A 15,149-nucleotide genomic window follows, 5' to 3' on the forward strand; every position below is an offset into this window, starting at 1 on the left:
TACTGTGTAACCACCACACAAAACAAGATACAGGACATTTCCATCGCCCCAGGATACCTTTCTTAGTATTTCACCACTCAACATCTTGTTAAGGGAGGATAACAAAATGTGCAGTGTAGATTGATCTGCTCTTGCTGTGGTGGATACTGATTTGTAGGACAGATGACTTTTTAATTTAAAGATACGACTTTTTCAACTCCTTCCTCACCATTCCACCTTCTAACCAAATCATGGTTAGGTACCTCTTTGTAATATGGAGAAACTCTCCTTCAGTTCTCTATTTTTCTTGGCATGGAATCCATCCTTTCTTGTGGCACCAGAGTATAACATAGTGCCTGACACTTAAGAGTGCTTTTGAATGAAATTCTTAAATCAGGCTTAATTTGGCAGAATGAGTGTGTTCTGGAAATTTGGTTCCTTTATTTTCTAGTTTATCTGCACAATCATCTTGTTATTCAAAATTTCTTTAAGGAATTTTCTTTTTCATTAATTGATCACACATGGACTGTACTGTGTACCTGTGTTTTACCCCAGTGACGAAATCCCAGGGCCAATAGGAATGCTACTAAGTTGTTATTTGGTGCCAGGTTTTGAGTCCATATATCATCTCATGTAAATCTTTTGAGGTAGATGCTATCATTTTTTTTTTTTTTTACATTTTAGAGATGGTGAGACAGGAACAAATATAGTTTAAATAACTTACCCAAGTACCCTATTTGTAGTATGATTCCAACTTATCTAAAAAAAATTCTTACCTATCCTGGTATACTGCTTATGTGTCTGAATAAGATACAGTATCACAAGGAATGTATAAACTAGAAAGTTATGCCTAGATTTGTTAACCAGTCTAGAATTTCTGATATATTTAAATCCCATCTTGACTTCAACTTTTTCTCCAATATTCAAGGTTTTTCTATTTTCAGGCACCACATGGGTGAATGTAGATGATTTATCTCTTTCTTAATCATTTTCTAAAAAGTAGAACTGATATTTTATAATTTAAAAGCCTAAAGAAGAAAATCTTTAAACAATTAAATAATAAAAATTCTATGATTTTTTTGTGCATTAGGAAATGAATTTTTTTTTAAATGTTCAAATTATTCTTGTAAGTAGTTCATATTATACTTTTATAAGACGATTATAACTGAGAATATCTATGTTCCCTTCCTAACACCTCATTCACATACAGTTTTGAAAGTAGGGTCCAAAAAGTATCTATTTTGGTACCTAACTTGCCTTTTAAATTTTGATTCCTTTAATGGATAAATCACATTTAGAATTTAGGTACACTTTTCTTTATTACTTTTTACTTTATTAGTGATTTATATTTAAAGACAATTTCTGAGGGGTTTGGGGGAAAGATTTTAAAGGTTGAACTAAAAATTTAAAAGTTTAGTTCTTGATAATGAAACTATTGAATCATTGATATATTAAGTGCTAGTATCTATTTCACTTTATGTGGCTTTGCTTTTTAAAAAAAAAGTTAAAAATAACTATTGATTCTGGACCTTTCTTCTATAATTTCATTTCTATTTAGTATTTTGATTTTCTTTGGGTCTGGAAAACTGCAGAGTGAAAATATGCTTTTTAAATAACTGCTTTTTTTTTTGATCTTTTGTCTTGAACGCAATTCCATACTGTCGGATTTGTTTAAATCACGTTTCTGTTTCAGTTTGAAATCTGGATTGTCCAAATCTTATTTTCCCTTTGTTGTTTGTTGATTTAGTCATTCATTGGTTTGTTCATCCAGCAGACTTTTTTTTTTTTAACATCTGTTGTCTATCAAGTATTCTGCTGGGCACATATAATTAATATTCAGTTGTCTTCCTTTTCATTCCTATTCTAGGAATTTACAATATATTGTATATTCAATAAATATAGAGTAGTCATCAAGTAGGAGTAATGATCGAGACTCACTTCCTCAGTATTAGAACGTTGCCTCGATGCTCTTTAAAATATAAAAATTGGAATGAGTTATTTGTAGACCCAAATTATTTTTGTTTGTTTTAGACTTTGACTTTATTTCACCTAGGCCATTTTTAAAAACAATAGTTTACATTTTGAAAGTGATCAGAGTATAAGGCAAGAAGTTTGAATAACTCTTAAAGCTGTTAAATGAAGTAAAAAAGAAAATCAAAAGAGTGTTCTTCAAATTTAAATAATAAATGAGCTTGCTTTATTAAAGCATTATTTGGAATTAGATTTTTTTCCCCTTAAAGCTGTGAAGGATTTGTTTTTTCTCAAGTTGCTAGAGTAAGGAAGAAAGAGAGCTTTCTGAGTGTTCCCCTGGTGACAAAAGTGACAAAGAACCAGCTGCCAGCAGCACCTCCAATTAAGTTCAAGTCAGGAGCTTTTGCTTCCATTATGGAAAATGAGTTCTTCTGTTTGGTGGTGAAACTTGTGACTCTTATTTTGGAAGGATGATATCCTTTCATCTTTTTTTCCCTATACCTGTATATTATTAGGATAGGCATAGGTCAGATACACAGCATTACTTTTTTTTTTCCTTAAGATTTTTTTTTAATTCATTAAAGTCTTTCAGAAAGTACATGAATTTCTTGAACTTGTATGCAAGATTTTTGCAAATGTCTATTATCTCTTCTCCGTCCCTCATTCAGAGTGGTTTGAGAACTCAGAGAAGTTGATGGGTCTTTTATTTTTATATACTCAGGATTCATGATTTGATATTTCAGTGACAATTTCCTCTTATTTGTGTGTAGAGGTTGTTGAAAGGTGAATTAACAGCTCTCACACATAAGTACCCATTTTTAGATGAATAAACAGAATCAGAAGATAAGTAATTTGTCCAAGGTGTTATGGCTATTGAGTATAGTACAAATTAGCTTCCAAATTTTAGCTTTGAGTCTTAAAGCTCATGTTCTCTGCAGTGTCCTCTCAGCCTTTTTTTCACCCCCAGAGAATTCTATTCCATATTTATTGCCTAGTGTCAATGTAAAGTTACAATTAATCATTTTCATGTTTCAGATAAGATAGATTCCTGCACACCCGTGCTGCCTTTTTTGAAAAGAGAGAAAAGATTGCTTCTGATTAATGTTTTAAATAGGTAGGTCAAGGCATTTCTAAACTAGCTCAAGTGTTACCATTTAATGTTAGAGTTATTCTTAAGTTCCTAAGATGATCTGCGCCAAAATAAATAAAAGGAGAAAATTGAAGATACAATCTCTTAATAGGTTGCTCGGCTGAGTTAAGGACTTACTTTGACAAATAATGTTACCATTAAGGAAGGAAATTCATAAAGTCCTATGAGCAGCAGAAATCTTAATCAACCTTAAGATAATTCTTTTGGATCATATTTTGTTAAATTAGTCATAAAGTTTAGCCCTTGATGTGGCATCTTTGAGGCTTATCATTTTCCTGCTGATAGACACCCACTGTCACAGTCTACACTATTGTGTGTTCATTTTAATATGAACTGTTTGGCTATTTGCTATATGCTTTTAGGACCAACCAACCTTACCTATCGTAAATAAGCACTAACATGAATATCAAGGCATGTTAATTCCAAGACTGTTTTCTTCTTAAGCTTGTGATAGTCATACACTCATCAGCGTAGTTCTTGACTGTGTACTGTTAGTTCAATGTTTCTGTATATACTGAATTTTGATCCATACAAAACTTAATGCATAAATGGCTAGTCCCTTAAATTTTTGAAGCCAATTAAACAATTGTATTTATCAGCAGGTAATTTTTAGCACTCCACTTCTAAAATGACTTAATTTTGTGGGAGAGATAGTCCAAAGATGAAGATGAGAATTTTCCCATGTATGAGATGATAAGGAGTATTTGATTTCTTTTTCCTTAGCTAGATATTTGGTAGCTTTAGTCAATTACCCTTTAGTTGTACTGGAAAATTTTTTTATGTTTTTTGTTTTCTATGTTTTATGATGAACTTGGGTTTCTTCAGTAGGCACACATGTCTATCTTCTTGTTATAGTTATTTTTATCAGTATCTAGGCAAGGAAATTATTCCCTGACTGATTTTTCTACATAGGCTATATTTTTCCCTTTTAGGAATAGTGGTCATTGCTAATACGGGCTTCAAAAAAGTAGCAGTCATTGACAGAACAGTCCGTTGTTGGGTGTTGGGGGGATCTGTTTTCTGGGCTTTCTGCGGCTTCAGTTCCTGCTGTACCTGCCGCTGCATTGTTGGCTGCCAGTTGAGAGCCCTTGGTTCATCATCAGTCATCTTGCCAGTTCTTTGGGGGCGTATGAACAGTAATTTAGGACTAGGGCAGCTTCTTGATTCTTCTTTCTTGAACCAAAAACATTTGAAAAGAAAAAAACCTAAAACTCAGTGCAGTGTTTTCTACGTTAACTGATCTTCCTCGCTTCAGAACATTCGTTTTTCAGGAAGGCCTTTTTCTGAATTAATAGGAGCTTGGCATTAAAGAAGCCAAGGAGAGCAAGTCACTGATTTTACTGGGTGTCCAGTATTGCCTAGAAGAGGACAAACAAACAAACTTGACCTTTGGCCAAATATTCTCACCTGAAACTGTCATATCAAATTCTGGGTTGATCATACATTTTATATTGCTCAGCATAATCTAATACCACTTGAAAAAATGAAATGCTTATCTACTGAAGTCATTTCCTTTTACAACATCCAACTGTATATAAATAGTGGGACTATAATTTGATTCTGTTCATTGGACGAGTGTAAGAAAACTATTAGCGAGTGATCTTAGACGTTGTACTCAGCATAAACTATTCCCCGAAGATTTCATTTCCAGTAAGTTCCACTAAAGGGAAATTGTTTCAGATTAACTAAGTGGTAATTCACTGGATTTTTCTGTAATTCAAACTAAAACTATGGCTGCTTAATCAGCATAGATTTTTGTACAGAAAAGTTATATATTCTCAAGTTTTGCCTCTAGTAGGAAAGGACTTATTTAAGACAATATCTTTAGGTTGAAATGATTCAGGGCATTGGTCTTCAATAACTGCCAAGGCAAAGGAAATAAATGAGCTATTGATCACGTGATGGTCTCTTATAATGGCTTTATTTCTGTGAGGCGAGTTTTTGCCAATTTTACCTGAGAAGTATAAGTGAAGCAGCTTGACTAACTGAAATAATCCTGGCTCATTTATTGGAGTTTTGGTTCAGATTGAATTGCAGGACTCTGGTTAGCTGAAACTAAAGGGAAAAAAGTGATTTGCACTCTGAATGTCACTTAAATTAAATGTTCTTTTTGTGTTTTTATAGGTTTTTTAAAAAAAGTTTCTTAGTTGATTCATGTTTGAATGATATCGTGGAATAAATTAGATTCTTCATGTTAAAATATCTTTAAAATATATTTTTTTTTCTTGAGTAAAACAATATAAAATTAAATAGATTTTGCTTTCACTTTTAGTAAGATTATTGGTTATATTTTGTTACACTGCATTAGTTACAGCAGTACTAATGGATTAATTTAAATGAGGTTAAATGAATAGTATCAAACTTCAGTGGATTAAATCTGATGTGATAACCTTTTTCTAATGCTAGGACCACCAAATTTTCTCATCTAAAGTAAAGTACTAACTGTAACTTCCAAAATAACCACAATTTTAGTTGGAGATTATATCCGTGCATTGAGTTAATTTCATATTACTATTTAGAGCTAGTCATTCACCCATTGATAAGAAAATTCTCTATTCAAAAAGCTCCAGAACCAGGTGGTAGAGTCTTCTTTTAGACAGAGGATCTTTATTGTAGTATGTGTTAAACTGGCTTCCAGTGAATTTTTTTGAAGGTGGATATTATATTCAGAGATAATTCTCAAATTTCATTTCCTCCAAAGAAATAGTGTTCAAGGAAAAGAGCAAAATATTTACTGCAATAAAGGGAAAACAAAAAGGCAATTATTAACATTTAGGTAATGGAGAAAGACCCATTTGGCTTATCATTGTAGTCAGAGTTGTAGCCGTTGTATTAGCTTAATGCTAATTCCTATGTGATATAATTTCTTTCAATAAATGCAGTGTTCTGGACCCTGAGTAATATATAGTACCCCATTAAAGGAAAAAAAAATCTTAGTGGCCCTCCAGAGTTCATTAGTTCATTTAAAGTATGTATTTGCATCACCATGTTTTTGAAAAATATGGGTCTAGATAGACTTTTTGTTTATTCATTCAGAATGTCAAAGAAGATAGATCTGGAAAACAGAAACCCTCATTAACTGTTCTGTTACTTAACTGCTCAGAGTTAACTGCATTTTACTGACGACTACTTCATTGGTTCTCGGAGTTCACCTCACTCTCACCACCTGTACTGACTGCCCAGTGCCTTATGTTCACTCAGGTCTCCCATCCCTTTTTTCTGTTTAAAAGAATAGAATGCTTAACTGTGAGTCATTGGCTTTACACTCATGTATATTAAATATGTCTCAACAATAAATAGTATCTCTTGCTGTTAAATCAATCATACACAATAATGCAGACTGGCTACTGGGATCATTTAGCTGTTCTTGGCTACAGCTGGGTGAGCATTCAGGCTCCGGAACTAGATTGCCATGGTCTGAACCCTGTTTCTACCACTTCCTAGATGTGTCCCTCTGGGCAAGCTGCCCTTAAATCTCTGTCCCTTTGTATATCATCTACCACCTTATAGGGTTGTTATGTGAAAATGAAATGAGGTAATGCATATGAAACACTGAGAAATGGGCCCAGCACATAATAAGTACTCAAGTGTCAGAAGCCGTATATGTGCTTTTTATTGTACATGTTAAATCCAGTCAAATCACGTGTCTTTGCTTTCATTGAAATGGCCAAGTTGACCATTGTTTTAGGGAACTTGTGAGTGCCTGAAATTATAGACTAGAGACTGAATAGACCAGGGGTCAGCAAACTATGGCTGGCCATCACTTGATTTTGTAAATAAAACTTTATTAGAGCACAGCCACACCCATTCATTTCCATGTTCCCTATGATTGTTTTGGCTTCACGACAGGAGACATTGAGTAGTTGTGACGGAGACCTACTGGCCTATGGAGTGTAAACTCTTTTCTATTTGGTCCTTTACAGAAAAATGTGTCTACCTACGCTGTAGACTCTAGAAATTATTCAGCCCTTTATAATTGAGAATATTTTGATCCTAGGTGCTTCTGAACTCAGTGTAAGAAATGATTGTTTATGATCTTCATAAGAAAGCTGCATATTCGAATTACCTGTAATGTTTAAAAAATAAAATCAAGGGCTAGGCCCTGTATCCCAACAACTTAGGTAGAATTTTTGGAAGTTGGCTTTGGAAGGGATCCATATAAGTTATAAATATTCCCAACAAATACTAATGTTTACCCTTGCTGACTGCTGAATGATTTTCTCACTGCTAATATAGTTCAGTTTTTTTTTCTAAAGGCCTAGGAGACTGCTTCAGAATAATTGTAAGAAAAATGATGGGCCATTTTAGACCAGTGGGGCTCCAGATTGAATATGAACATAATTTCTGTTTCACTGGGTTATGAGATTCATGTGGCCTAGATATATGCCTAGTATTTGGTTGAACTTTCTTTTCCCATATATTATAATATTCCTAAATATTATAATCCAGTATATTACAAATCTCATAAATTACAGATCTGCCTATCTTTCTGTCTACCTCATGTATCATGCAGTGACTGGGTAGAGCATGTGGTGAGTAGAGGGTTGTATGTTTCCTTCTTTACTTAGAAATCAGTACGTATGTATGTGTAGTTGGGTGGCAGGGGGATTGAGAAGTTTCTCTCTACTCTCTGTCTGCCCTAGGAAAAGGACAGGAGCAGGCCAAAGTATGGTGATTTAAGCAGCAAGAACTTTTCCATAATTAGATAGTAAAAATGTAAAATTACTCCAATCTTTCATCGCTGATATTATGCTTACTCCTTCTGGAAGTAATTCCTATGTTTAATAAAAGAACTGATACAAGAAAAAGCTTAAAAATGAATCAGAATATTTGAAACTGTGATATCTTGGATAGGAAAATGAAGCAGCTTTTAAACATTTCCTTATAATAACTCTTAATTCTAGAGTGAATTATTTGCTATAATAAATTAGGTTAATACAGTTAATACCGACTATTCCATTTTTTTCTCTCTCTCTCTTTAACAAAACGTAGGCATTTCAGTCGAACCATGGAAGAACTTGTTCACGATCTCGTCTCAGCGTTGGAGGAGAGCTCAGAGCAAGCTCGAGGTGGCTTTGCTGAAACGGGAGACCATTCTAGAAGTATATCCTGCCCTCTGAAACGCCAGGCGAGGAAGCGGAGGGGGAGAAAACGAAGGTCGTATAACGTGCACCACCCGTGGGAGACGGGTCACTGCCTAAGCGAAGGCTCTGATTCTAGTTTAGAAGAACCAAGCAAGGACTACAGAGAGAATCACAATAATAATAAGAAGGATCACAGTGACTCTGACGACCAGATGTTGGTGGCAAAGCGCCGGCCATCCTCCAACTTGAATAATAACGTGCGGGGGAAAAGACCTCTGTGGCCCGAGTCGGACTTTGCCGTGGACAGCCTCGGGAACCGAGCTCTGCGCAGGAGACGGAAGGTCAAGCGCATGGCCGTGGACCTGCCCCAGGACAGCGCCAGCAAAAGGACCATGACCCAGCCCCTGGACGGCTCCAGGGATCAGGACATGGACAATGACAACAGAGCGTACCAGTACCACGAGTTCACCAGGAACAAGGTCAAAAAAAGGAAACTGAAAATAGCTAGGCAAGGACCAAAAATCCAAGATGAAGGCGTAGTTTTAGAAAGCGAGGAAATAAGCCAGACCGGTAAGGACAAAATGGAGTATGAAGAACAAAAGGTCTCAGATGAACTCATGAGTGAAAGGTGACGTTTCCATTCTCTAAATGTAAAAATTTGTGTCTCTGGGGCGTGGGGTTGAATGTGTTTTGGATTTTCATTAATTCTATTTTAAAATAATTATAAATTATAATAATGGTAGTGATATTACTGTTTAACCATGGTTATATTTACTTACAATTTACGATGTTTAGCACAAAGCAAAATTGCTTATTTGATTTATACAGTCTTTTGATTGTGTTATAATGACTTAATTTTCAGCTACAAAGAAAAGGAAATGGATTTTCAATGGGGAAGAATGCGCTTTTGAAGAACAGCTCATTTATAACTCTTAGAACTGCATTTATAATTATTTATTTGTTTAATTATAGAGCTTTAGCTGTCGGTGACTTGTAGTGTCACGATTCATCAGTTTATTCTGATTCCTGAGAATCAAAAGTTGGTACCACTGCAATGTATGTGGCTAGATATTTTAAGAAGTCTGTAGATTGCTAGGAATTCTGGTCACTTTTGAATTGTAAAACCCAGTTTATAGCCTAGAAATTCCTGATCTTGTCATTAGACAAATGGAAGAAGCAATGATCCTTGGGCAGTTAGTCTAATCTGTCTGTTCTAGAAAGCAGGTATACCACAATGATAGTTGTTAAGGACTATTTTGATAGCATCACAAGGTAAGTGGTCACTTTTTCTCCACGGAACTAATGCTCCTTGCAGGAATGAGAAAATATTGACACTGTTCATCCTTAAAATCAAATGCAGAACTATGGTCAAGAAAAAAATATTCTTTAAAAATGGTCTGAGAAAGAGTACTTGGTTTTTAATTTGTAGGGCTGGCATCATTTTAATCATGTGGATTGTGAGCTGTGAGTCTAATATACACATATATATTTTCCCTTATAGAAGTGATTGCAGATATGTGTAGGACCTGGTATGAGTTTATGGAATGGAGTTTTTATTAGAGATGGTTTGCTACTTAATGTAATTTTTCTAAAGAAGTCAAATTACTCAGATGTTTCAGGAAGATTTTGCAAAGTTTATGTTACTTGCTTTTCTTCTAAGAAAATTGTCATTATTACACCAGAATGAGAATTATTTGTTTGCTAGTATTGGACCATTGTGACTGAGGACCAAACAGCTTGACTTAAAAGTAATTATCTTGCTCAGTTGCTGTGGGAAGGAGGGTTTTGGCAGTGGAGATAACTACTCAGTTCTGGACTACTCACAGATTACCTGCTTTCTGGATTGATCCTGCAAACCCCTCCTTTTACTGATGTCTGCCTTTTATCGGCAGCCACGTAACCCTGAACTAGAAGTGAGATGATACTCTCCTCATTTCTTTTCATTGCAAAAAATATTTGAGTATTAGGTATGATCAGGCTACCCAGCAGTCAACAGCCTAGGTATAAAGTTTCAAAAAGAATGTTTTCATTCTTGAATAAATTAAAATTTTTTCCCTCTTATTTTAAACTTAACTATATAACCATTTTTTTCTTATCACTTAAGAGTTAGGTGCATATAGCTTCTGTGGCAATATTGCTAAATATTTAAAGTAGCTTCACAAGTATAAGCATTTTTAGAGACTGCTTCCAAACTTTCCTACTATAAAAAGCTCTGTATTTCCTTGGAACTGATTTAGCAATAGGAACAAACTACTTCGCTCTGTGTGTGATTTAACGTTTGAGTAACCCACGTTTACTTACTCACAGTACCAAGACTAATAAGACAGACCCTGTTCTCTACAGTCTCATAAGCTGGAATAGCCAAACAAGCAAATGATGAAAATGAAATGTGTTGACCGGAAGGTTAGTGAGGAGGGAAAACTTGCTTAAGGAGCTGTGATTTACAGCCTTGTTCAGATATTGGAGGAGTTAGGGCGGGGCATTCCCAGGTAGCGGGAATAGCTTGTGCGGAGGCACGCCTTGTGAAGCAAGGAGCAAGTGTGATGTTTGTGGAGAGTTGTGTGTGGTTGATCATCACTGCAATACAAAGTGGGAGCCGAGGCTGGAGCAACAAGCACGTTTTGAAGGCCTACGTGCTATGGCGTTTGGTATTTCATCATACAAGTAATGGGGAGCCAGTGAAGAATAGTTAGCAGTGAAGAAAACTCAATTAAATTTACATTTTATCAAGATGACCTGATCTTGACAACAGTATTTTGTTTAGTTTTGGCTGACCTCCAGTCCATCCTTAAGACAGAGGTGAATTATGGTGGTGAAAGTAGAGGAAACAAATATGAGAGCAGTTTTAAGAGTTGGAGTCAGTGGAAGGTTGGCTGCCTGTATTAAGGAAGGTGAATGAGAAAGAGGACTCTCGGATGATGCCAGATGTCGAGAACAGAAAATACAGGAAAAGAACAGACTGGGGCAGGGCATTGGGATTGGTATACATGCATTAATTCAACAAGCATTCATGGAATATAGTCTCCAAATACTTGCTAGAAAAGTCATACTCAAAAAAAGTGGGAAGAGGCATCCTTGGAGATAAGCCATAGTGGCCATCAGCTGCTGAAAATGAAAAGCCTTTCTTCTATTTAAGTTCTTGTTCTGATTTATTGAACACACTAACAACTACATGATAGACTTGAGCAACTAGCTAGATGTCAATTAGATGAAATGTAAATAAAGAAGCATGTTGTTTAAAGCACATGTAGAAATATCTCAAAGTAGGACAAGGATCGATAAGGACGAAGAGCTGGTCTTAGGGAGGGAATTCTGATTTTCTTACATTGTTAAGAAGAGTGGCAGGTAGAGAGAAAAGAGAGAGGAGATGGATTACCACTTGAAGAAGAATATAAACAAAAGGACAAGAGATGGGGACAGGCAGAATTTAGTGGGGACCCATCCATAGAAAGCTTTGAAATTAAATTTAAAGCAACAAATGTGGTGAAATAAATTTAGATTTTTTAATAGAGGACTTATTTATACACACATACACACATACACACACACACCTGTATGTTTGATAAACTTTCTTTTCAAATAGTTCCTGACTTACAGAAAGATTTCGAAGATAATGCAGAGTTTCTGTAGACTACTCCCATACATCCTGCACCCAGTTTCTCCTGTTGTTAATATCCGTTACGATGGTACAGTTGTCAGAATTAACAAGCCAGTGTTGACACATTAACAAAAATCAATACTTAATTAGAATTTCCTTTGTTTTTATTTAATGTCCTTTTTCTATCTAAGATCCCATCCAGGATATCATTTTTTAGTCAGCAAGTTATGTTTTGAAAAGATGAACCTGACTGTATGTAAAATAGACTAGAGGAGGCAAAGCTGAACTCAGATTTGAAGATCATCATACCAAAAAAAAAAAAGGCACATAGATTCACAATCCTTTATCTGCAAATCTGTTTTCTGAAAGCTGTGAAAAACTAATTAATTTGTGGCCAGACCTAAACTGACCTGTATTGAATGTGGAGGGTCATTCATTTAATTGAAAAAAATATTAAAATGTTTGATTTTGAAGTGCTACTCTGGATCCCTCTTAGGCATTTTAGAATGTACCTTTCTAAAATGTGACAAAGTATGAATTTTAAATAATTTTGCCTTGAGGTTTTCAGAAAAAGAATGTAACCCAAGGTATGTATAAGGCCCTTTATTAGAATTGTGTTGATGGGCACAATCAGGAAATCACTCCTCAGTCACAGGATAAAAATAAAAATCCATAGTGGTTTGGACAGCTAAATAGCAGACAGAGAAAGTTTCTGCAGTGTTTTTTTAAAACTCTGACATCACTGTGCATGGAAGGGCATATGTGTTTGTAAACAAAATACATATGGATGTGGTGCTCTTAGAAAGTACTGTTTTCTTTTATTAACACTTGTGCAGTACAGGGACTTTTATATATTCATTTCGTTTGAAGAAAGTTAAAGAAAAAGGTACTAATTCAGAATTCATTGGGAAAATGTGCCACTTAAATTATTTTTGTTTATGTTTATTTTTAAAAAATCAACCAAAAACTGAAGTGATATTTTAAACTCAGGAAAGGTATGTGGATTTAGAATTTCATCTATAGCTTGAATCCTAAACTTTCAATTGAAATATTTTAAAACAGATTAGGATGCTTTTTTATTTTAATAAGATTACAGAGTTCTCCCTGTTAATGGAAAAGTATTATAATTTAAAAATAACCTGGGGCAATTTCCTGATTGGTTAGAATTAAGAATTACAGTAAAAAGACAGTATATGGGAGTTGTTAAGAACATCACTCAATATAGTTTAGAGACCAAACCTCTTATTATCTGGCCTTGTTCTCCTGTTTTGTTTTGTTTTTTTTAACTAATTAGATTCTCATAGAAGCATTGCTTCTCATCAAACTAATGGTGACAGTTTAGTCATGTCAGTCGAATATTTACCATTCTGTTTTCATTTCTGTATTAAATTTAACTCTACATCACACTCTTGAACTTCTGTGGAAGTCATGAGAACCTGTTTGTTTTTTTGTGTGGTTTTTTTTTTGGTATACCTCCTCCTTAATATTGGCAATATTCATTTTTTGCTCAGAGGGACCTTAACTTTGAATTAATGGATTGTTACCATTGTAAATGTTTTTCTTCCTTGCCAAGTGATAGAGTTGTTATGAATGTGTATTCTTAAGTAATGTCTTTTCCCGAATATTTGTGGTTATGAAATTGATGCCATCCCCGGCCCTTCTTATTCCATGTGCTGAAGAAAGGCTGAGCCTGCTTTTGATTGAGACTTTCCCTATTTTATTGAGCAGTGGTGTTCAGGGCTCAAGCTGAATTGCATGGAATAAGAAAGGAGCAGAAAGCATTTGATGAAGGCAGATAATAAAATGCATCAATTGTGTCAGCACCTCGTTGCAGTCACATCTGGCTTGCTGTCAGAGTCCCATTAGATTCCTGTGGGTTTTATGTGCCAAAAATAATATGCTCTGTAGTTAATGGAACCAGGATATTTGCAGTTTGATTAAAAAAAATCATCTTATTTTCTTTCAGATCTTTGTCAGGCTTAAGTTCCATCTCTGAGCTGCCATGTCTCTTTAAAATTTTACGACTGAGAGATCAATTGTTCTTTTGATCTGGTTTTCTCTTTTCCCTTATTACAGTGATTCCAGCAGTCTCAGCAGCACTGATGCTGGTTTGTTTACCAATGATGAGGGAAGACAAGGTACTGAAATGCTGTTTTTTAAATTTCTTTGGGAAAAACGCCTTCATTTTGAAGTTGTGCTCAATGTTAGTTATTTCCTAAGTTGATGACTGCAATCCATTTGCCTTACACACACCACTTGGTGGACTGGGGTTTAGTTCCTGTCTTCTAACCTAATGTAATTGATTATCTCCAAAAGCTAGTCTGTGAAGCTAATAATGTTAAGGAAGGATTATCTTCCTTGAGAAAGCTTTACATACCTCCGTCTTTTCCATTTTTGTCTCTTTTAGCAAGTTCACAAGACCCTGGTTCTTATTCTCCACCTGATTCCTAATGTATTTAATTCTGTTTAAGCATTAATAAAGGTGGATTTGCAAGTCATTTGTCATTTTTATTCAGCTGTGACATTTATTCATCCTATCCAGTTTGTAAGTCATTAGACCATTTTCATGAATTCAGAATTGTATACTATTAAACAGTGACGACTTACAACTTACATCTTTTCTGTCTTTGAACTTTCCTGAAGCTTTTCACACTTTAACATGGCATTCTTTTGAAACTACCTGTTCCAATATAAAATATGAAAACCTTAATAAGGGTGTAGGAGGCAACATACAAATACTTATCACAAATGTTTTCTTTCTTTCTTGAGCTCTTTAGAGGAAAGCAGTAATTTCTAAGGGAAAAAAAATCCAGATTTTTTTTTAATTATAAATAGTTTAATGATGTTATGAAAAAAGAACAAGATGGTAGCTGCCCCACAGTTTTTTCCTTAGTCTATTCTTCCTGTAGGCAATATGATTAAAGTAAATTAAGTTATCCTTCCTTTTTGTTTACCCATAAGCCATTTGCCCCAGATAAATAGGTCCATGACTCTTTTAAAGACCATAGACTTCTTAAAGTCAAGAGATTTTGCTGAAATATATTAGCACCTTGGGGCTAAGAGTAAGTAAGCATGCCTACCTTGATAATATACTTAAATTCTTAAAATACCTATGTCTGTCTCAAGTTATGTTGTAAATGCTGAATTTGGTAATAAAATGAAGTGAAAAAACTTCTTTTAAAAATAACTTCTCGGTAAGCCTTTGAGAAAGACTGAATGGCTTAGGATCACCTGTTAGCATTTATTGTGAGCCTTTTATGTTTCACATTCCTAAGTGGTTTTTTTTTACATTTAATTTACTTTTAGTTCTTATATTGTTCTCTTTTTTTCTGAAGATTTTTTTTGGGGAAAATGTAATTGGGTTATT

At 34.8% G+C, this 15,149-nt stretch overlaps 1 protein-coding gene across 4 annotated transcripts in view; it reads left to right on the forward strand.

Annotated features, from left to right (window-relative positions):
• The window catches only part of GPATCH2 (G-patch domain containing 2), a 133,671-nt gene that overhangs the window by 1,629 nt on the left and 116,893 nt on the right, over window positions 1–15,149 (forward strand). For all 4 annotated transcript variants that reach the window (XM_015238631.3, XM_015238630.3, XM_072948733.1 and 1 more), the window contains exons 2-3: window positions 8,093–8,812; window positions 13,859–13,920. In XM_015238631.3, coding sequence (XP_015094117.2) covers window positions 8,093–8,812; window positions 13,859–13,920 — 782 coding nt within the window. The remainder of the gene's footprint in view (window positions 1–8,092; window positions 8,813–13,858; window positions 13,921–15,149) is intronic.

This window comes from Vicugna pacos, chromosome 23, assembly GCF_048564905.1.
Source record: "Vicugna pacos chromosome 23, VicPac4, whole genome shotgun sequence".
Classification (NCBI taxonomy): domain Eukaryota; kingdom Metazoa; phylum Chordata; class Mammalia; order Artiodactyla; family Camelidae; genus Vicugna; species Vicugna pacos.